General features: G+C 32.3%; 1 protein-coding gene across 2 annotated transcripts in view; it reads left to right on the top strand.

Annotated features, from left to right (window-relative positions):
* The first annotated feature begins 1,034 nt into the window (after positions 1–1,034).
* Positions 1,035–24,472, top strand: part of vn (membrane-bound neuregulin protein vein) — a 55,601-nt gene continuing 32,163 nt past the window's right edge. For both annotated transcript variants that reach the window (XM_089700467.1, XM_089700466.1), the window contains exon 1: positions 1,035–1,523. In XM_089700467.1, the coding sequence (XP_089556593.1) occupies positions 1,109–1,523 (415 nt within the window). In that variant the 5' untranslated portion in view covers positions 1,035–1,108. The remainder of the gene's footprint in view (positions 1,524–24,472) is intronic.

Raw genomic sequence — 24,472 nt, 5'->3', positions numbered from 1 at the left:
AAAATATTTTTTCTTCTAAAAAATTTTCCTCAAACATATTATAACTATTCAAAAAGTTATTTTATATTAAATTCCAATAAGTTGCATCTATATTTCAAAAACATCAGCAAACAATTTTACTAAAAAATAACAGCTTTTATTTTTTCTCACTTATGACTAGGTTTATAAATAACGTTATTAACCACTGCTGAGAAATTACAAATTTTGCAACAGATTAAAAAAAATACCTTTTAATTACTCGAATATTAGTTTAAAATAGATGCAATAAATGTGTTTGAATACCGTTGTTAATTTTTAAGATTTTTATAGTTTGAAAGATAGGAGTCGTTTTAAATAATGCAGCATAAGAAATTAATAAAAAACCAACCACTTCGTAAGTAATAACCCATTTAAATTTTCATCCAAATGAAAACATATCTAGTAGTCATAAATAAAAATGTTATGGTAATCACTGACGTACAATAGTAGAACATGGTGATAACTTTTGATAGAGCGCGGCTCTACTTAAGGCTTATAATTTTAAATTTATTTAATGTTATGATATTAAATATCAAAATAGCTGTAGGTATAGTAGGTGTTCATCACATTTAAAGAAATGCTGCTTCATTTTAGTGCCCTATTTCCATTTAACGTGTGTAAACAAAAAAGCTGTAATAGTGGCAGGTTAATTAATTTACACCCACACGGTTGTTTTGCGAAAACTAGTTTAATAAATTAAAGAGCTAATTAAATTAATATTAATTCACCTGTAGTAACGTAACTCATGAGAATTAGTTTTTTACAAGAAAAATTAGCATCAGACTTAAAACGTACATACGGAGTAAAAAACGGCGGCTTTATCGGTCAAATTATACGAGCCGAAAGGCAACTATTCACCTAAAAAGTTAATAAGGGGCCCTCGAACGCACCCCGATCAGGCGCTAACCCGCTAATTACGATCGAGCACTCGCAAATTTATCATCGGGCGAGATATATCGGCGCGTGCCCGCACAGTAGACTATTTCGGTGTAAGCGGGGCGTGAATCCGCGGAGGGAGTAGTCGCGCGCCGGCCGCCGACGAGCTAGGGTCGCACCGACGTGAGCGACGCGAGTGCGCTGCGATGGCGCGATGAGGACGTGCGCGCGCGCGGCGTTTTGCTGGGCCCTGTTCTGCCTCGTCGGCAGCCTGGCGGCGCCGCGCCGCCTCTACTGCGAGCGGGCGGACGTCGCGTGGCGAGCCTACCGGGCCCCGGCCGCCTTCGAGGCGCGCGTGCAATCGCTCGCCAAAGACGCCGCCACGGTGCAAGTCCGCCGCGTTCTGCGCCGCCAGGGCCGCTGGCCCCGGGAAGACGCCATCATCCGGCTCAAACTGCCCCAGGATTCACTCGAGTGCTCCGGACGTTTCGAAGTGCCGTTACAGAATCGAAAGAACTATATCGTGTTCGCGGAAAGGAGGGGCCATGCCGCCGTGGCCCTCGGGCCTCCGTTGAGAAGGACCGGCAAGTTGATTAGGAGGATACGCGCGGTCTACAAGCCTGGTTACAGTGAGTGTCTTGTGTTCTGTAAGTGCATGGAAGTTGACGTCGTCGAAGCGAGCGTTTCGAGGTATAGCCCCTTTTAGTTTTCAGTCGTTACACTAGTTTCGATCATCAACTTCTATGCTGTTGCATGTCTCGCTTCCAACTCGCGGTGTGTTTATCAAATTATGATAATTACATTACGAGTTGATTGACACTAACAATAAGATTACCGATTTGAATTTTTAATGACACATTATAACATTATTGTCCACGCATCTGTATTAAAAATAGCAACCAATAATTATGTTTATTTATGAGTTCTTAAAAATGACACAGAAATAAGTCGAAAAATTATAAAACAGTGCTCTACATAGAGTCAATGAAAATTGAGATATTTAGTCTCTATGTTTATCTAATACAATTCAAATACATAATTAATTTTCCAAAAGCTTCCGCTAGACAAATTCATCACAAAGACATATCACATGTCTTTGTCTAAGAACATAACACACGCATTACTCGTAATCGTAATATTAAAGACACTCATAAATTTTATTGCTAACAAATACGCCGAGGCAGGTGTATCGTACAAACAAGTAGCCATTATGAATCCATTTTAGGTGCAGTGTAAATAGTCAAACGTGGCCAGTGTAGCAAAACGTAGACTGTACTAAATGTACTTAACTTGTTCTTATTATGCACCCTTCACAAACGGTTATAAGGAAAAGAAGTCTAATTCTTCGCCTTAATTGCACTCGAGTGTTTTAAAGATATTATCATTGTTATACGCTGCATAGATTAAAACGTAGATCGCTTTTTATTCAAATAATCTTCCGTTGCCACTTTGTGTACTTCTTGTTAAAGACAGTTAAATTCTTCATTTATTTTAATTTCGAAGTAAATTTGCATAAAACTCAGAGTATTTAAAACGCATCTGAAATGTACAAAAGTAAAACAAATTTAAAGCCATGTTTAGAAACATTCAACACTCCCAGTAACCGGGATATTGTATCTAAACTTAACATTTCACTAAATCTCGAAAGCCGGGGCGTTTAACAAAATATAGACGTCAGACGTCAGCGCTACCATTCCTTTGAACTGGAGAAAATTATCAGAACTCTTCTCAATACAGCACGTACATCAACACTATTCAATGATTAACTATAAATACGATATCGTTAAATCCCGCAATGTACATCTCACGGTGGGAACTGATTTTGAACGTAATAAATGAATTGAGACAATTCAAATTGTTAAGTAAGCAAAAAATTAAACCGTATATTATTAACAGTTCTGTAAAATTTGCTCGGTTCCCACGCTCCGCTGGAACCGGTGAGATAAAAGCTAGTAACGCTTTTTTACTAGTACTCCTTAATTAAAGCATCCTTATCGAACATCTGGTCATTATTTTTATAATATGTATTTGACTTCACAACTGAGAATTGTTGCAATTCAACAACCGTACGTGAACCGTGTAAGCCAGTTATTGTTTTCAGACAATTGTTGAGCACAAACGCTCGAGCACACAAAAGCTCTTGTGTGCATTATTTTCGATAATTTTTGATCGAAAGATGGCCCAATCGCAGATAAACTAAATCCAATAGTAGAAAGTTCAAGCGCTCCGGAAATATCGGAGCAAGTGCCAAAAAAACGGCGCAGAGTTCACGTAAGAGGCCGTAACGCTACATTTGTCAGACAGGCACGGACAGGTCGGAACTGGAGCGTGGAGTGACGTCACAACTACCTTCGATTAATCCGATAGCAAATCTGCAATAGACTCATCTGTTGAATCATCAATGAATTTGAATTCAATAAGTATCAGATACTTTACGGTCGACGGATCGTCTCGTAAGTGTTCGTGACATTTGGTTAGTTTAAACAACAATATAATGCGAAATGATAAACTTAAGATTCAAAATTGACTGCCACTATTATCGAGAACATATCTTAGAAATATAATGTATAAGTGTGAATAAAATCTCGGTTCATTTGCAGTTGCACTTTCATATTCCTACGTAAAAGCTATAAAATCTAGCCTCACGTTGACACTAATTATGAAAACGCCTCATTATCCAAGCAAAAGTGATATAGCAACCGCCAAATGCATTAGAATTGACTCATCCGTTTCGATAGAGAAACACAAAGTAAAAAACGTACCGCCAAGGCTTAAATTAAACGTAGGGACACTTGCCAATATGGTATTTCATTCAGTAATATAGTTTGACATTAATCTGCATAGAGAACAAGTGACTGTCCTAAAACATTTTATGAGATATCCGTTGCCAAGCAATAAATTACGATAATTGGGAATTTCCCAGAAATATTATATTGTAGGTACACCGTCGTTCCGATAAGGAACAATACTATAATTCAATTAAATGTTATCGATAATAATTAATAATTATTCAATTATGATGTTGCTCTATTGACAGGTCAATTCTTCGAATAACCATTTGTTATAGTTAACAAGTTCTCTAGTTTTATGTAATTACATATTTGTAGTCTTTTTGAGAATTATTTTCACTTGTGCATACATTCATATTTTTAGATAAGCAATTCCAAATATTACAAACAGAAGTTTTCATTTCCTCCTCTGATTTATGCCTTCAAGAATTTAATTTAAAATGATCGTTAGGTGACTCATAAAATTATACAATTTCCAATCTTTTTTAAGTCTAATTGCTCATAAGCTTCGGTGAGTGGCGCTTGCTGTGTTTACGTTTGCCGCGTGCTTCTGAAATGTTTATCTATCTGGTTGCTATCTGTCGTTTTTCCTTTGTTAATGTTCGTTTCTCTCATTATTGATTGTAAATCTGTCTCGGCTTGATTTAAAAACGTTCAGTCATTGTGACTGTCAAAACTGCGAGTTCTCTGATCATTTTTTTCAAAACTTATCCCATAAATATTAGCATTTGTGAAATTCTTGGCATTGATTTTAGATCAAGATAGAATTTTTGCTTGATTTTTCGTGTTTATTGTTCGTTGGTGGGTGATATGTAGTACTACAAATATTTAACGTAAAAATGGCATTGGCAATAAATAAAATGTGATGCTGGAAACTTTCTAGGAACTCACACGTTTGCTGTCTCGTCTAAAATGTTTGTCCGTAAATATTTTGTGTAAAATATTTTTAACATCACTCATCTTATACATCGTCTACACATTTTCATGATTCGCTTTATATGTTAGTACATTCTTTAAATGATAATTCAATTTTCTAAGAAAACTGTTCATACTTCATAATTTTAACGACGAAGTTAATAAGACCTGTGTTTTACCTCCATAGAAAACATTCTTTCAAAAGTACTACAGGACATAATTCAAAGACAATTCACACTTAATAATTTCTAGCTCTTTTCTAACCAATCTTCTTCATTTACCATCGTAATAAAGTTATTACCAACCGTCCGATGCACCTACAGGAAATTATACAAACTAGAGCTTTTGACCTTCATTGTAGTCTATAGTCCTAAGTCACATGGCGACGTCTTATTAAAAACCTTTTATTTCATAATAGACGTTACGGGTTGCCGGTTCACCATTATGTACGATGCGCTCTGTCGGTCATTCTGTCCTGTAATGCTACGTCCACACTGGGCCTACGACGCTATTAATACGAAGGAATTTAATTTCAAATTCAAATGCATTTCTTTGAAAATGTAAATATAAATACAGGAGAAAGAATTGGGCATAATGATTTGGAGACTGCTATATTCAACCTCAAAATGTTTCTCATAGAAATACCAACTTCTTAAAAATGTAGAGACAACGAGTTACCATTATTTAATTAAATCATTCAGTCATTTTAGCCATGTTTAAATGTATCATGTGTACCATATAATATTTACTTAATAAAATATGTAATTTTGGATACCTACAATTAAATTACAGTAATTTGAAGATCATTTAGCAACTACTTGAATTTGACTGTAGCGATTAAGACGAATAAAGAATTCGCGTTCGTTGCCCTTTATTGGCTCTGTGTGGACACAGCATAACACGAGCATTCTATTATAATGTTTCATGTTTAACTTCATTTGAATAGTATATTTTATTTTTAATTAATTATCTCTTATCCGAGCACATTGCCAACCTGTTTGGTGTTGACTAATGAAATAATAACGAATGAACGAAGTTTGTACAAAAGAAATAGTATAAGTGGCATAATATTCAGATAATTGATTTATTTCAAAGACAAGTTAAAGGACATTTACACATAATTACTGCACAAGGGCAAATTATATGAAAATTCAAATGTTTTAATTAAATTTGATGGTAAAATAATAATTTATATAATAATAATTTATATGGTGGTTTCTGATGTCACCAGTTCAATGTCTGTCATAACTGTATCGTGCGTGTTTATAATATCTAGGGATTCCACACCCGCTGTTTCGTATATTGTATTTATTTTTGAACATCAATAAGTATTTAACACACCCTTAGAGCACACCCATACTTTATCAACATTATAAGTCTGCAAAAATCCCTTGACAAGTATGTCTTGACCTAAGGTCTTGACATACACAAAAATCTAAATCATTAAAATTGTCATCGTTTACCTTACTGTAGAGTACGGTATCTAGGTAGCTAGATTTATTTTGTTCTCACCAAAATCTAATCAAAAATTCTCCAGGTCATTGAACTTATTCGTTTCCTAGTTACCTTGTGAAATTAGCATCGAAACTAAACTACGTTACAGATCTAATTGTCTGTCTTTCTTTATAAATAAATAAATAATCAATAAATACACTTTATTCAGCACCAAGTAAATACATGTAAAAAAAGAAACAGACAATATGTTATAAAGCTAAAAAGGCGGCCTTATCGCTACTAAGCGATTTCTACCAGGCAACCTATGGGTAGGATTTTTAATTATAAGAAGAAGAATATATAGTCAATTAAATAAATAATAGCATCCTTGAAGAACCAAATATCGCATTTGTCTTTAGAAATTGACATCGAAAAAGAACTATGTCAAAGATCAACTGGTTCTGTTATTCTTCCATACCTTAGTTTGATAATGAGGCAAAGGTAAAGCCAGAATACATCAGATCCTTGAACTTCCTAGTCTCCCAGTGGATGGGAAGCCATCGACACTGATGGCTGACTCTGGACAATAGCAACAGTATATTGGTGCCGTGTCCTTGCGATTAACGCGTGTATCCGATGTACAGTCTCGACTCAATGCTCTCAATGGGTATGATATTGACTCGATAAATGTATGGAGCTAGGAAATTAGAGGTTTTATTGATGGATAGTGCATTTTTGGTGACATTCATACAGGTATGGAGATGTAGCTGAATATTTAAATATTGTCTGTTTGGTTAGAAATAGAATAAATGTATGGTATCCATTCTTCTACGACATCATTCCTCAAAATGCGTCATTCTAATATATAAATTACAAATTAAGAGGTATTATTAGAGGTAGACCAATTCTTAGATTCACGTTCATAATACAAAAAGCTCTTTAATTTTTCCCCATACGTACGTCTAAAAATACAAGTGAATTTTCTCGATGAAATTCGTAAACTGAATAATGTGAGGCCAAAGCCATCAAATGTTATGTGATGTACGATAATCGTCGAGAAGAGGTGTTGACTCGATTTCAGTGTAAATCGCTGATTATGTGACGAGCCCGATTTATTTCTTAAAATGTGTAGTAATAACTGATAGCAGATTTAGAAGACCAATAAGAAAAATTGTGATAAAACCAATTGGCAATGTTTTGGTGTAATCTGTGTACAAATTTCCCACCTATCTGACATAAAATATCCATATAATGCATATTATTGCATCACATTAATATATTTTGATTATGTAAAAACTGTTTTCAGCCACCTTTATTTCTTAAATGTCAACATTTTTTCAATCTATGATAATTGAGGATAAAATTCTTACAAGATTTTCCAATAGACTATTAAACGACGTTTATAAATTATTACGTAACGAACTAATGAAAAATATTTCGTGAAAACTATATCGTTCAGTATCATTAAAATTCTCGAAGACTAGCCAGTGATAGATAATATTAACTTTTGATATACGGAAAATTATATATAGACTGGGACCAGACGCACAGTATTTTTTTGACCCTTCTTTTGCGACAGCCTAATTTTATTGAATGAATGTATGGATATATACATGACAAACGCAAGAGTAAAACTCCCATGAAGCTCACTATCATACTTTTCGAAAAAATTCAATCTGAATAAAAAGTACCGGTATTTTATATAATTCAATTTTAATTTTTTATTAATTTTTCTACCATTATAACACATTTTTTTGCATTGCGAGCGTCAAGGCTAGCCATAGGGCCAATTTTCGATCCATTCGGGGAAGAGCTGTGACTTCGCAATTTCGAGATAATCGCATAAATAACAAAATTTCATTTCTTTTTTTGTGACTGAACTTTTAAGAATAGGCAAATTATTTTTACTTCAAAACATAGTTATATGTATGGACTACTTCCACAAAAAAAACCGATCGCGAAAAGAGCGGGATTCGCGAGATATTAATTTCTGAAAAAGTACCGGTTCTTTAACGATTTTTTTGTATAAAATCCTAAATCACACTTTATCAATATTTTTATTTCATACTTTCATATAAAGGTAAGTAGGTACCCCAATTACTATTTCTTTTCTTTATTTATATACTTATACCACATTATACTATGAAGAGGATTACATAAATTTGTAAGTTTCCTTGTTTGTAAAATTATTAAAATAAACTTGACCTTGGATTTGGCAGGAAAAAATATGTAGCTAAGGGAGTGAAATGAAATGTGAAAATGTCTAAACTAAAAATACGTCATTTTCATTTGTTAGAATGAGTGAACTGTCTTCAATTTCAGTACAATATGATTCTTCTTCGTTGTGTTCATCTTCTTCTTCATTAAATTGAAATGGTTTCAACATTTCGATAACAGCAGAGGGCAAAGGCAATTTTTTCATACTGTTTTGGCGCATACTCAAACGTGTATTCGATATAACTGGATCGGACGATTCCAATGCCCTATGAAATAAGTCTTCCATTGTGTGTTTTCTGTCGTCTTTTCGGCTGTGATGTTCGCGGTCATATCGCCAATATTTATTTCTGGACTCTCCAGCTTGTTCGGATAAAACACCTACGGGCAGTACCGAGTTTTCTATAATTTCTTGGCCGTGAATAAGGATTTTGTGCATTGTCGTCGTCATGGGGTGCCAGTTGTAATTAGCTACATATTTTTTGGCTAAATTTCTGCAAAAAATTCCGAACTTCGTTGAGTCTACCGGTAGACCGCAGTTAATTGCCACTAAAATTACGTGTATGTCATCTACAAGCCATCTACTTATTCCTAATATGTCTGCAAATATGCCGCGACTTTCCTCATTAGCGAAAACTCTTCGAGCAGTATTTCCGTCATTAGTTGTTCCAGAGTTCGGACGTACAACATCTACTAGTATACCCAGACGATCCCGTATTTGCGCCTGAATTGTTTTTTTTCGGTCTTCAGTAATTATGCCCGCAGGTGACAACTTTGAGACTCGCCACTGTCTTACTCGGGGGTCATTTTTGTATCCCAAGTGGAGTAAGAACTCTAGAAATCTTATAAATGCATGAAGAGGGCTCAGACCATTTTTTATAGCTTCTTTATTAATTTGTGTAGAGAACGCCAAATCCAGGTCATTGAATTTAGTTGCTGTCAACCCGCAAATTGGACACCTTAGTTGAGAAAAGGTATTGTTGATGATATTGTACACCTTGCCATCTATTATACTTAATGTAGACGGTGTAAAATTATTGCGAGGAGACAGAATAACCGAGCGTCATTATACTATGTTTTCAGTTTTCAGACGCTGTTAAAATAAAATCAAAGTATAAACAGTTTGGGATTTTGAAATGTTTGTGTTGATCTTAGTTGTTGGTAAGGAGTTGATATTGTTAGTAGGTACCAATATAGGAGAGTTATAATTATGGTTTTTAATGTAAGTACATACTACTTTTAATAGTTTATTATATTAATTAGTGTTCTAAAAAGTCAAGTAGAAATTGTTTAAAAAAAATGGCGAATCGACATAACTGCACATTGCAAGCTTTTAAGAATTAAGATGATATTAATACATAGAGCAACAAGAGTAAATATGTCATAATAATAAGAGAATTTCTCTACTATTCTTGAAAAACCATCCTCACTTCTAATGTTTAGTTCACCGGCCCTTAATTATTACCACACTCGCAAGCCGTGACGTCACATATACGTACACACACACGTATACTATAAGAATATGAAATTAGATACACGGTTGTATTTTTGTGGCTGTCGCAGACTTACCCGCGCCGGTACCAAAATATCTAGACATTTTATTGATGAGACGCTGCTCCTTATACCTACCTATGAAGTTAAATATTTTTGTTTTACGAGTAGGTACTTTGATGGGAATAGTGTGCAGTGTTGGTATTGTAAATACTAGAGATAGTATAAATACCGATCTTATATATATTATTTAATTAAATGTTGAATGAATTTCTTATATTTCATGTTTCAATTGGAATTGATTGACAATACATATTTGAACTATCCTAGTGCAGTAAAACTTGTGTTTCTTCTGGGTACGTCAAAGGAAAACTTTGAGTTCACACACATTCTTCTAATTTTGCATAAATCTTAGTAATAAGTTCAATAAGTTGCTACTAAAGAATTCTACACATCTAATATATACTTTGTAACCAAATGAAACCAAAAGATCGACTGAATATTCCTTGTAAACAAGAAAGATTTAAAACGCATCTTTTAATTATTTTTTGCCAACCACAAAACTCAAGAAGCCCTTAAATTAACTCCGTAAAATAACCATAATTTAAAACAACCATATCGTAATCGATAATATATTTCATACGCAAAGGTCATCGAAATTAAGTCATCAGTTAAGATTTTCAAATAATTATTTAATAATATGTGAACCGGGCTAATTGCTATAATATATGCTTGAAAATTTGCGACGAGTTTGTATTAAGATGTTATCAAAAATGTACGGCGAAGTACCAGGGTTACATAATTGAAAGGGGACCGTTCCACACCGGGCGGTTTTTATAATTGACATTTCCAAAGGTAAAGGTTAGCCATTGACAGATTATAATGTCACTCCGTAAATCATTTTTAAGTGATTGTTAAAGGTAAAAGTCTTAAGCTCTTGCAGCAAATTGGGTCAGCACTTTTTTAATTATATTTTAATTTGATATGTTGTCGGTGGCGATACGTCAGTTTGGAATGAAACAAGCGGTTTATACAGAAGAAATCAGTATAAATTGTTAAAAAGTCGATTTGTTTACGAATAGTTTAAAATAATTGAGCACGTAGGTACTTTTTTCAGCCGAGCTAAAATTATTGCATATCAATTAAAACCTTAATGTTCTATTCAGGCTATTTAGTTTTTAAAGATTTCATTAATTTTACATCAAATTAAAAAAAAGGTTTGGTTTTTTTTTAATATTTGCCAAAATAACTCTATAAAATCACTCCATACGCTATCCGCAAAATTAACAGTGATATTTGCACATGAAAAATCACAGTGCCTGTGACTCGGCTACTAATGGGCGGGGATTTAAATCCATAATATTTTCCTCCAGTGTGAGAGCTAACGGACCCCTCATTACGTACGCGGGTGGCCCCTAATGTCCGACTACCGCGCCCTGACGAGTGACCATTTGTCTGCTAAATGAGGGACAATTTCAATTTTTATTGCATAAATACCGATGTGAAGGTAAACAGTTAGTGGATTATTATAATTATAATTTATAATTTATGTTTGTTGATTATTATAACTATGTTTGTTGAAAATTTTTACGATTGATTGATTTGAATATAATAATATGTCAATTGCTGGATGTATAGTAATTTCAAACTTTTTATGATGTTTTTATTGACTTTATACTTACCTTACCTTCTTATTACATTTTGTCACAATTTATTTATTTGTTGAAAGTAACTTTGTTGAAAAAAAGCTTTGTAATCGACCAAGATAGCTGAAAAGCTACAAATAAATATTTCAATAATCGTTGCTTTTCATTACTCTTCATGAAAAACTATAAACAACAAATACAATTAAAGTATGAGCTTTCTTTGTTGAAATAAGAACAAAATATTCTGTGCAAATGAACTATTTTTTATTAAGTACAGTCCCATTAAATCGCAAACGTGTAGTTACGCCAGGCCTACCGCGCGTCACTACACTGATTGTAGCTCATCATTGCTAAGGCTAATTTATTGATATTTAGCACATTATGCAATTTTTATCTCGATTTTATTCAGTTCTTGATAAATTTATTCAAACTCTAGGGTTATGTAAATATTTGAGAACTTTTAAGGTGTTTTACGCAGGTGGTAAATACCAATGTATATTTTGATATTAAACGAATTTAAAAATCAATCAAGTTAGGTATGGCTTATCATTTTAATTTTATATATTTTACGACTAACGTGTGTTAATAAAATGAATACGAATAAAAAAATATATTTATTACAAAAAAACCTAACTCACAAATAAAGAATACAACATGACATTAATTTCCACGAAAGGTTCATCTATTTCACGTACAAGTAATTTCATGTATTACATTACTATATCCCCTTAATTAAATACGCAAGTTAAACTTCTCTATATGTGTTAACGTGAGTATTAACGATCGCAATACATTTTCCGTAATAAATTTAATGAACAAAAATGATAACCTGCGAATTGTGTAACCGTTGCTTCTGGCAAAATTGGTCAAAAATTTACCTTTGAAATGTCGAGGATAAGGGTTTAAGATGTGAGAGAAACGCGGAGGGGTATAATAGTACGTCTATCGTACTTTTAATGTTATGTAAGGAGATATATTAGCAGTATAGATGGCTCAGTGGTTAAGCCTTTGCATTCATTTAAAGGCAGGCCTTTGAGACTAGATGAGCGTGTGTAGATTTGTAAATTAATCAAATATTAAAATATGAATAGAAAAGTCAGGAATGCATAGCTAATACACATTGAATCATTTTAAAGGTATGGCATATGTTGTATGAAAATAACGTAACCAGCTACAACAGAACTTACTAAGTATACTTTCAGTTCCAAGACCAGTCGTTAGAAATATAAATATACTGTCATGCGACATAAGTAGCAGAATTTATAAGCTCGTTACAATCAATTTATAAAGAAAGCTCTTACAAAAAAAGCTATCAACATTTGCACCAATAAATCGCCTCGCGCCGCTTGTCGCTCCGCTCATCGCTCCGCTCGTCGCTCCCGCTCATTACTTGTAGCACAACAAAAAAGCCCGATTCATATGACATTTAGAATTAATTGATGGGCGCGGTCTCGTAAGTGAAAACTACGGGATATAATATTAAAGAAAGTACCGCTTGCTTGGGATGAATGATTTTTTCTTTCAATTCCAAGTTCATAAAAATTATCATTACAGTTAGTACGGCCTTCCTTATTTATTTGCAAAAAGAGTATATTTATGGCAATTTATTATATTCATAAAACACAACATAAAGTTATTTATTTAAAAGCAAATAATAATTAGAACTTCCATAATTAAAACGAACGGCTTCATCAGTCTTCTGCGTTATTACAAGGCTCTACAAGGCTTACCTGTAATGTGTAAAAGATTGAGAGAAGATTCATAGTGACACAAAGCAGCTAAAAATAAGATCAGGAATGCCTTGGTGATTTTGATGTCAGGAGAAATCATCCTTTCCCACTTCCTAAACCTTTCTTACTTTACTAAGGAATATTTTAGATCTCGGACAAAGACGAAAGCTATTACTCATATACAATATATACGCACGTACAAACAGACAGATCTCACGGCCACCTGGCGCCAGACCCTAATAGGAGTTGGTTATATTGATTCCAAATTAATACCACATCCATACATAGTTAAATATTACTCTTTGTGTCCTTGTTGAGTTCGCTATAAAATTTTATGATTGTTTTTTTTTCTTTGTTCAGAGGTTAGTGAATTAGCCTAACCTAAGTCCTAGTTCTGGATGCGACATTTATATATAACAAGCTAAAATATAAAAAATACACCCTGACAAGAAGTAAAAATTCTAATTAAACATAATATAGCAATACATAATATAAAAGTTACAGACCTTTGTTATAGACCATAGAAATCTAAATAACAAGACACATAGAAGGGCTATAATGTCATAATTCGTATGAAAACCGCTGTCGCCAAAATCAACACATTCAAACCGAAAGCTAAACAGTACACACAAGTAAACAATGCCTTTTATTGGACAGCTTGATTTTAGTGAAAACTAACTATCTATTAAATTAAGCTTTTGAATATGTATCCTAACGCACGAATTTACGGTTTATTTTAGAATAACATCCCTAAGTATATGAGACTTTTTGCTCCAATACGAACAAACGTGATAATAAGAATGGTCGACTGTGTCATTCATTGTTATTTCGATTACTATGGTGACACTCGTAATACTTGTAAATATTCTATAATTTTAAGGAAAAACGGCATTATTTCTAAAAAAATATATTTTCCGATGAAATATTATTCCTTTATAAGTATAATTACAACTTGTGGAAGAATTTCCGCAATGGGAATTGCTGAAACACACCATGTATACACTCATACGTCTCCAGAGCAACTGAACAGTGACGAATGCACTGGTGATGTGCAAATCACCTGAGTGGCGACAAGGTCACGCACGCTTACGACTTCTAGTGTCTTGTTATTTAGATTTCTATGTTATAGACCTTCCTTCAGGCAAACATAGTCAAGAACCAAACCTTCTCGATCAACAAAACTCATATTCAACCACACTCAGAGAACGAATATATATACGATATAAAACGAAAAAGCTTTCAACGAAGTTGAAAGTAGAAATCATTTATTGAAAAACTATACACAATATAAAATTATGCATGTTACTTAATTCAAAATTGTTTTGTTGGTAATAAAAACCAATGTTATATCTGATACGTTTAATAAGGAAGGTCATTTCAATTTCTACAAAATCGAATAAATTAGCTATACATAGGCACTTTCCTCATGCATCGATACCCTTTAGATAAAACCAAATGTTATGTAGTCTTTCAATTTAAAGACTATGTCAGACACAGATGTCAGACATATCTGAGCACCTTAGACAAGTACTTTAGGTCATATGTAGTAAATAGTTAATAAATTGTAGAAAAATAATAAAAATTTCATCATACTCTCTACATTTCTGGCGGTGCAAAGCTTCACTGCTTTAGTGATTTATAATTAAGTTAGCTAAGCGTGGAATTTCTGTACATGTTCGGTACTAAATCTATTATCTATATCTATCTTAATATGTAAACAAACAATGAAACATACATTTATTCAACTATTGACTAAACTTCTAAGCTTTTAACGCAAAAATGTAGCTTGAAAATATACTCCTTCCGTCTACAAATAATGTGTTGATTCAATAAATAAATAAATAATTAGACAGTGTTACAGTACACACGAACATACACATCAAAATCTATTTTATTCCCAAACACTAAACTTATTTGAACTAAATAGCGTGTGCACGTTAAACCTACCTTTATAATTATAACATCGGTTGCGCAACCGGCCCGAAACTGTAATATTATTTTCAGTCCACCCTCCCACCAATGGACTATAGATCTTAGTGTCCAAAAGCTAAAGTTTGTTTTGCAATGTGTCTTGGTGCGGCGCTTTTGACGTTATATGCGCAAGCGCCATGTGTCACATATCACTCAACGAATAGTGGTCTCCGACGGTATGGATGTGTAATACTCAAATGGTTCTTAATTCTTAGTATTATTCACCTTTACAAGTATATCAAATCGAATTAACCCAGTTTTTTGCGTACAATTAAGGCAATGTAACATAGGTACATTTTGTATTTGAGGAAAAAGTTCTGAATTAGTTTGAATTTCAAATGCATGTAGAGAAAAATTGTTCAGGAAAAATAAAATATTTGATATATACTAGATTGACTTCAAAATATCACGATTAATTTGTGATTTTTCTTTGAGTAGTACTATTTTTGTAATGAGCTGAAAATCATACTCCTGATCTATAGACGCTCGGTTCTTCTCTCAGAAACACGTTTTTACTACATACTTATATTAGTACTAGCTGTTGCCCGAAGCTTCGCTTGCGTGGAAAAGATAAATTTTCATGGTATAAGTTTATCCCATATTTTACCCCTTTGGGGGATGAATTTTCTAAAATCCTTTCTTAGGGGACGCCTACGTTATGACATCTACCTGCATGCCAAATTTCAGCCCGATATGTCCAGTGGTTTGGGCTGTGCGTTGATAGATCACTATATCAGTCACAGTCACCTTTGAGTTTTATATATACATGACTACATGTATAGATAAAAATTCAGATTAAGCAATTATATAAAACACTTATAACTTATATCTTTACAATATACGCTAACTGGTTGTCATGTGCTTCTAAAAACGATGACGTAGAAACTACGTCACTCATAAAAATGTAGGTGGAATTTCATTGAGCACATGGTTTGCACATTCTTTACTAATAATATGTATATAAATAGAGTTTAAGGCGTTACCCGGCAATTTCGACTATGTTCAACCTCTATAAAGTCTCGTACAACATAAAGCACAATACCGAAAAAAATATATAAAATAGGATGGTCTTTGATCTTTAATTGCTCGCGAGGACTTTTTTCCAAAGTTAATAGATTTCTAGAAAAAAAATGTGCCGTGGTCATCGATTTTTCCGCAAATACTCTATAAACTTCGTAACCTGCTGACTTAGAGCTCTGAAAATTTTATGTTTAATAAATTATCAGTAACAAAACAGTCCCTGACGAGGATTTTTTGTTACACTGATTAGTACCTTTTTAAATACAAAATGCGAGGAAAAAAGAAGGTGCAGCGGGAGAGGTTTGAGATCCGTCAAGTATGGTCAAGGTTATTAGCGCATGTATAAGCCTTAATTTAAGTGTTGATGGTTATACATCTTTGATCGGTGTATTGGGAAAAGATTGGGATTATCACGTATGTTAAACAGCTTCTTTTCATATAAATGTAAAAAATATGTATTGACGGTAAATGTAAAAAATATGTATTGACGTTTCGAAAGTGCTTCTAAAAGAAGTCTAATTGAATAAATAATTTTTGGAGTTTTAGTTTGAAAGCGTCGTATATTTGTGCTTTTAATTCAATATTGTAAAATAGACTTGAAATTGTAATAGAGACCATAACTTTCGAATAAGAAAGATAGAGTTATTTTGGTACTATAATAATATAATTTTTTGTGTATGATATGTGTCTGAGTCCCTTAATCAAACTTTAAGCTCAATATTTTATTTCTAAACAGACTTACTATTTAATATTTTCAATATCTTACACCTAAAAAAACAAGGTTTTTCATACGAATTGAAATACCCATTAACAAATTAACACTTCATAAGTCACAAATAAAAGTACTAACAATTAAAATTCCCTACTTACCACTAAACAGAACTCATCTATTTATTTTTAATAAATTTACTTAGTCGTAAGCAACTGTTCCACACATTATCCTCTACTACCTTGCAATAGAGTTGAAAGTCCCATATCAAACACACAGCTGTATAACGGAGCATGCAGCTTCGCAAAAAGATGCTGCTACCATATCCGATGAATATTATGAAGCTTGAGGTCAGGTGGAGGTTTATTAAGAAATAAGAACTAGGAATCAGGTCCCATATTAATTCGAAGTGTATTTTTTCACACGACACTTGATAGTGTGATTTGTTTCCAAAAATTTGAACCTTAATCTGTTTTTATTAACAAGCTGCTCGCGTTGAACTGGGTTAAAACTACAAAAAAATATAGCATATGTGACCTATATGGAATGATGAAGCTTTTGATTGGTGATAGAATTTACAAATCAATTGTAGTTTTTGACTTTATCTATTGCAAATATAAGAAAAATTAATCTATTCCATTTATGTTATTAGTGCAGATGATTCAATATAATGCAATAAAATAAGTGTAGTTTAACGAATAAAATGTTTTGATGAAAAAGCTTAGCTCAGCTTAATGCAATTTTGTAATTCAAGTAGTTTAAGATAATATTTTACAAACCAAATCAAGTTCTGTCTGTATTCTAATATACCTTAATTAAATTTATTAGACTACTATGGTTTAATTTAATTACCAAACATACATACGATTGTAAATAATGCTATTAGCTCTGTCAATTGATGGTAATGGATAAATTGGCTTAAATGCATCTCGACAATTATTGGAATGTTTCGTGTTAATTCAATACTTCACATCAATCACATTACAAATCCTACGCAAATACTGAAGGTTAAAAATAAACTTTAATATATTCACGTTTAAAAACGCTGGAATAAGACTTTTCATATAACAAACTAGCTGCGCTCCGCAGTTTCCCCCGCGTGGTTCCGCTCCTGTTGGTCTTAGCGTGATGATATATAGCTTATAGCCTTCCTTGATGAATGGGCTATCTACACCGAAAGATTTTTTCAAATCGGACCAGTAGTTCCTGAGATTCGCGCGTTCAAACAATCAAATATACTCTTCAACTTTATTTAATTAGTATAGATAACTAATGATAGCTCAACAGAGGTATATGCCCGTAATATGAAATAGTAGATATATAATTGTTATTATTACTTATTATTACTTCTTCAAATTATTTACAGACAGTTTAGATACTACTAAATTATATAACCTAAACTTCACTTTTGTTTAAACTATCGAAGTCCTCTAGTACTAAATATATCCGCCCTTTGTTGATCGAAATAGGCCCGTGACATAATCCGCTGGTAATCTCGCATCTTAGTCATTATAGTAGTCATTATATTATCTAATTTATTTAAAAAAATATAACATCGACTACATACAAATTACAATACTGAATCGAATTCAATACAGTACACTTCGATAAAAGCTATAATTAATGAAAATGCATGTTATTTAATATTTTAATCTCATTTTCGTCTTTTTCCATTTCCCATTTTTCTCTATAAAAATTATGAATCTATAAACACTATTATATTTAATACAAAGTGACACCAATAACCTTTAATCAAAACTGTCATATAGGTACTAATGTCAAGTGACGTCACAAATCTCTTCACACCAGATCTCCGGGCGCCGGATACGCGATTTCTTAGTAAGGATAATTTCATATCACACGTTACAAATTGTTTAGTCTAGTTCTATACAGGATGCTGCCAAATATTTGATGGATACCTAAACATGGAGTTTAACCTTGGGTTATACTTTTGGGTGGAATATGCATCTATAATCCTGTATCTTACTAATTCAGTGTTATTTATCTGTAAAAAGAGCCAAAAATATGTATGGATAGTAGCTAGCGTACCGACTTATAAACGTAAATAGTGAATTCTTTTAAGAAATTAATGAAAGTAGAGACCAAATTTTAATGGTATTTAACTTTAATAATATTTAATAAAATAAATAATTAATCTGCTTTACATAAATCAAATATAAAGCAACTCCATCTGATTTAGAAAAAAATCCAAGGTTCGAAGGAATTTTCTTTGTAAATTTTTATCAATCCCAGACATTCCAAAATACCCACTTACTCACGATAAACTATTCACTGACGCATTATATTATTTTCCCATAGAAAAAACATTTAAATTACCCTTATATAACTCGTTGACACATAATTCATGCAAACAACAAGGCAAGAGCAAGAGATATGGCAGTTTCAAGATTTTTTCTGCGCTGACAGTACAAAATAATGTGTTAATGTCAATGTGTTCACATATAATGTGTATATACCAAGGTATATACTATGTAACTGTCATTTATATACTTGAATTGGTGTGATATATGTTTATACGAGACATTGGCGTAAGCTCATTTGTGACGTAGGCATTAATTTATAGATTCTGCTGAATACATTCTGAAAAGAAATGCGCTTTAAATAGTACTTATACTTACACACGTTAAGTTACGTTAAAAAGTGAAATTTTAGCAAATCTTGTCCATTATTAATATAATTAACTCCAGAATACATTAGGAAAGGAAATTTAGTAACAAGGTTAATTAGTTTACTTTTAATTATAAATAGGACCTATACCTACAATCAAATGAGCTTCTATGTAAATGCCTGCTAATCTAACTCTAATGTATTAAATGAGAAGGATTTTCCCTAGCACACATATTTGTCCACACAGCAAATAAATAGCCGTCAGTAATCCGTATAAAAGATGAACCCATTTATTAAGTGTATCGGTTTTTATCGATTCGCACCGAGGTCGGGGAGGACTTATTTGGTTGTGAATGTGATGCGTGTGCGCAGTGCAAGGCGAATCTAGTATTTATAGTTAGTGGCTTTGTTTGTTAATGTTTAGATAATTTTATCGTGATATTATTAGTGGTGTATGAATTGTTGTAGATGCAAGAAAAAAAATTACCAACTCAAAATATGAAACTTGTAACGTCAAATATCTTTTTCCAAGCCTATTTCATCAAGATATAAATACCGAAATATTACACAGTACATACAGTTGATCTTTTTATTGTTTGCTATAAAAAGCTCGATAACACATTTATAATGATAGGAAAACTGAAAACATTACACTCCTAACATTTCCTAAAATTAACAATACACCAATTCGCTGCGCAATTAAACATAGAACTAAAAAAAATCGATTACAGAATACGGCACACGACTCCGATTTTCATATGAAACTATAAAAATCAAATAACGTTTCCGTCTAGTCTACAGACATAGATAGCACGGTGTAAAATGCGAAATTGTTACAAAGCCTACGTAATTTGCGTTACCTTGGGAAATATATAGTTTACGTGCTTCTTGGAATCCACTGTACAATACATTGACCCGTCTGTTTATGTTATACATACGAAATTCTCACCTACGTACATGCTTCTATTGTGTGTAGAGAAATTAATAGATGTATGAAATTATATACTGTCTAGAGCAAGTGCAATAACGTAGTATCAAAAGTTTAAACGAAATAAGGGTTCTTTTGATATCCTTTTTAAATATGGCAATTAGTTTAGATTTGGGCGTAATTATTGCGCCTTAAAAGTTAACAAACCACGGTATTTTACGGAATAATCATGAAAAATTGAAATTCTAACATTTTCATCCATAGGTCCGTGGGTTATGGATGAAGATCGAATGTAGATTGCAAGTTTATTGATATACCTACTTATTGTTATAAATTGTTGATACTGGGAAAAACCATGTCTAAAATTTGAAGAACAAATGCTTATCGGAAAGTAAAGGTGATTGAAAAACTTTGATCTTTTTTAAACTTGAGCTTATCGAGCTATTGAAAAAGCGTCCTCGACTTCCGAACTTGGAAAATCCTGTAAAATAGTGAAAATTAATTTATTCACTCTCTTTTTAAAGGTAAAGAAAACTTCTCGAAATTGCTGTTAAATATACAAATAAAATCTTCGCTCTCTTTTATTAAATGAAAAGTAAAGAAAAGCTCTACTAGACTGAGTGTCGGTATAATATCGAAGACTCAAAACATAAACCCGTCAATACCTACTGCACTTGATTTCTCAGAAACCCATTGAATAGAGTGCACTAGTAACCATTGAGATAATATTACTATACCTACTAGTAACTTGTAATTTGCGCGTTATCTTTCGATATAATGTACCTACTCTCCGCTGAAATTCGCAGACGGTCTGAATTGTAGTCGTTCTGACGGTGCGAATATAAACATTTTAGGTGGATGCTAGAAATGAGGTGCGATTTTGTGGTACTGTTTGTCAATATTTTGTTTATACTTGTTTTAAATTAAACGACACTTCAGTAGATTAATGTAGTTTACCTACATGACTCTACATTCGCTCCCTATTTTTCTACATAAGTTACGACTTTTACGTAGATAATACTACGTAGATAATAGGGATTAATTAGTTCATAAAATACAAAAGGGTAGAGTCACCTCCATTTTTTAAATATTCATATAGGTTTTGATATGCTTATTTTAAAGCTACTCCAAAATTTCCTCATCCTAATCAGAATTTACAAGAAAACAAACAAACAATCCCAAATATATTATATACAAGAATAGAAAGCATCTTCCCAGAAATTGGTCGGCGCCAACAATCCGCGTAGTGAAGTAAACATTGAAGTGGCTACGTTTCATAAATTATTTCAGACACAGACAATAGATAGACACGCTATACAGAAAAACAACTTAACACAACGAATAGTGAAACCTATTTCAAAAGCTATCACGTGAGAGTAAGAAAATGTACTTTTTGTGTAGTGATGAAACATTCCACTTTAACATGATTCATACTATATTGTTCATATTTCAGAACATAGCGTAGATTTCAGCTACCTTACTATATAATAGTCTATTTTTATTCTACTGTCTTGAAGGCATAACAAGCGTTTATCTTCGATGGTTGTAGAAAAAGCTTTATATTTTCAGGAAAATAAAATTTCGAATGTATTGGAAGTGTAATTAAAATTTTATATATATGAGCATAATAGTGTATTATCAGATATATTCAATATGATCTTAGTGAACTTCAAACATCCAGATGTTTTCCCACTTTAGTTAGATTTATATTTGAACCTGCATAAAATTGCTTTGTGCATTATCACCTTTATAAAGGTCAGCCTAACAAGATAATGGGGTAATTTGTTTTCTGCTGTAATATGTATTGATATCGGTTAAGATTGCGAGTGTTGAAATATAAATCTTCGAATAATATAAATCTTCAGAAGAACTGACAAAAGCTTGACCAATTTGCATGCATAGAATTGTTTATATATTCTTTGGAAATAAACAATTTATAGTTATTTGTAAGATACTATTAAGGATGAGTATATTTACACTGTTTACTTGACCTCACGCAATATTATTTGACTATTCAATATAAAAGTAAAAATATATTGACCAGAAAGAAGAAAGGAATTTACGTAGAATGCCTTTAGTACTACTATTTAAGATAAATTTAGAAATATGTAGACTTTTGAATCAATCAAGGAACGAAAGGTATTATCAAAATTATATGAGTACTATAAATTAAAATTGAAAATACTAGGATATACTATAAACCAGATTAACAGACGTTCGACATTATCCTACCCTTATCACTGGAAAACGGTTCATTTTACTTTTGGCCGGTTACATTTTCTATTACCACTTTTCATTTACAATCTATGCATTTTTTCAATCATTGAACATTAAAATAATAATGTATAGTCTATGAGTCAACAATGTATCGAATGTGACTTCCCACTCGATGACCAAGGCGATCCTTAACAAGTGATGAGTTATGATCTATAAATATGATCTACTTGACTATTATTGTGCGACAAACAAAGCTCCGCCGAGATTGTATTTTAAGAAAACTTATTTCTTTTATACATTAGGTACTCGTGACAAGAATTGCCTTTGGAACAATTTCTCACGATCATATTTTTTTCTCTATGCAGTAAATTATGGATAAACTTTTTAACTTGATGTGGGATTTTAAGAAAAATTACTGCAGCATTACTGAAGAACTCTTAATATTTTAATTATTTTTATTCCTATAACATAAACTAAGGGCATGGTGAAGGGTTCTTTCTATAGTCTGACTTACAAAGTGTATGGAAACTAAGCTAATACTTTAGGCCAGCTTGTACAACTAATATAAGGAAACATAATTGCTCAATATTAGTTGTAACATCCTAAATAGGCATTGAAAATAAATTTGTTGACTTACAATTTTTATATACAACTTGCTGTGTCCTCTTTACATTAAAATAAATATTCGTATCTCAGGTTATATCTTCAGAAGTATATTATTTTACCTTATTGGAAATATTTAAACCATTAGTAATAACTTATTCAACAGAGCTAGTTTTCATATATGGTAAACACGTACTCTTAGAACCTAGGTTAAACTTAAGACCTAATCAATCAGCTGATTCGAGATAATGAGGTACTTGCGAAGTATGTTTTTCATTTATTGACGAATCTTTATATGTTATAATATGATGGTAGGTTAATAATTAATATATATATATATATATATATATACATATATATAGGTATAGGTATGTCTATAAATATTTTTTCAAGCTTCAGTGTTAGTTACTATAGGGACATAAGTATAAATAAAAATAGGATACTGAAGACTAAACATAAAAGTCATATAGAATTACAAAGAGGTCAAGAATTTGCAAACTAAAAATAATCTTTATTTGTAACTTCAAATATATAATATTATAGTAAATACAATGCTACTTAATGTATCTGTGTAATGTGATGTAAAATAATATCCTGCAGCCTTTCGCTTCCTCTCACTAGGAAGTCAGCAGTACAGTCTGCAAAAAAAAATGTGTGCGTGTACTAGTGTACAGTGTACACACGTAAGAAGTGAAACTTCTTTATGACCTTATTTTTCAAAAAATAATTTACTATAGGCAACTTTACAGAAATACGTCGAATCACGCGTGGTAGCGGATAAGAAAATAATGGCGCGTAACGGATAAATGTCACGCGCAACGAAAAAATGTTACACTAAATTTCTTTCCAACCCCGATAAAGAAGTTTCACTTCAAAAATAAAAAATTCAGTTTTAGTAAAAACACACAGTATTATAACAACAACTAGATTGAGTATGAGTTTAAAATAAATTCATATTCAATATGAAACGAAATTGTCTGTTCGAGTATAGAATTGACTTATAAATAATATTAATTAATAAGGTATTTTTGCTGCACTTTGCAAAATGGTAAATATATTTTAAGTAACTATTTTACAATAGTTTTTTTGCAATCTGTACAATTGGAACAAAAAGTGTAGTGCACGGTCCATCGCATCGACTATCGATTTCGTTTTCATCGACACTATTAATTCGATATTTAAATACCTTCTAATTTTTAAATAGAAGCTATTTCAAAAAAACTAGCATAGAAATTATATAAAATTGAATCTTATATACTTTAGTAGAAGTTTTTTCTATAATT

Source organism: Colias philodice, chromosome 11, assembly GCF_061535455.1.
Source record: "Colias philodice isolate Cphi_HAF_F1 chromosome 11, ilColPhil1 Martin Lab GWU primary, whole genome shotgun sequence".
Lineage (NCBI taxonomy): Eukaryota > Metazoa > Arthropoda > Insecta > Lepidoptera > Pieridae > Colias > Colias philodice.
Note: the sequence above shows the minus strand (reverse complement) of the source record. Positions and strands in the feature narration are given on the sequence as shown.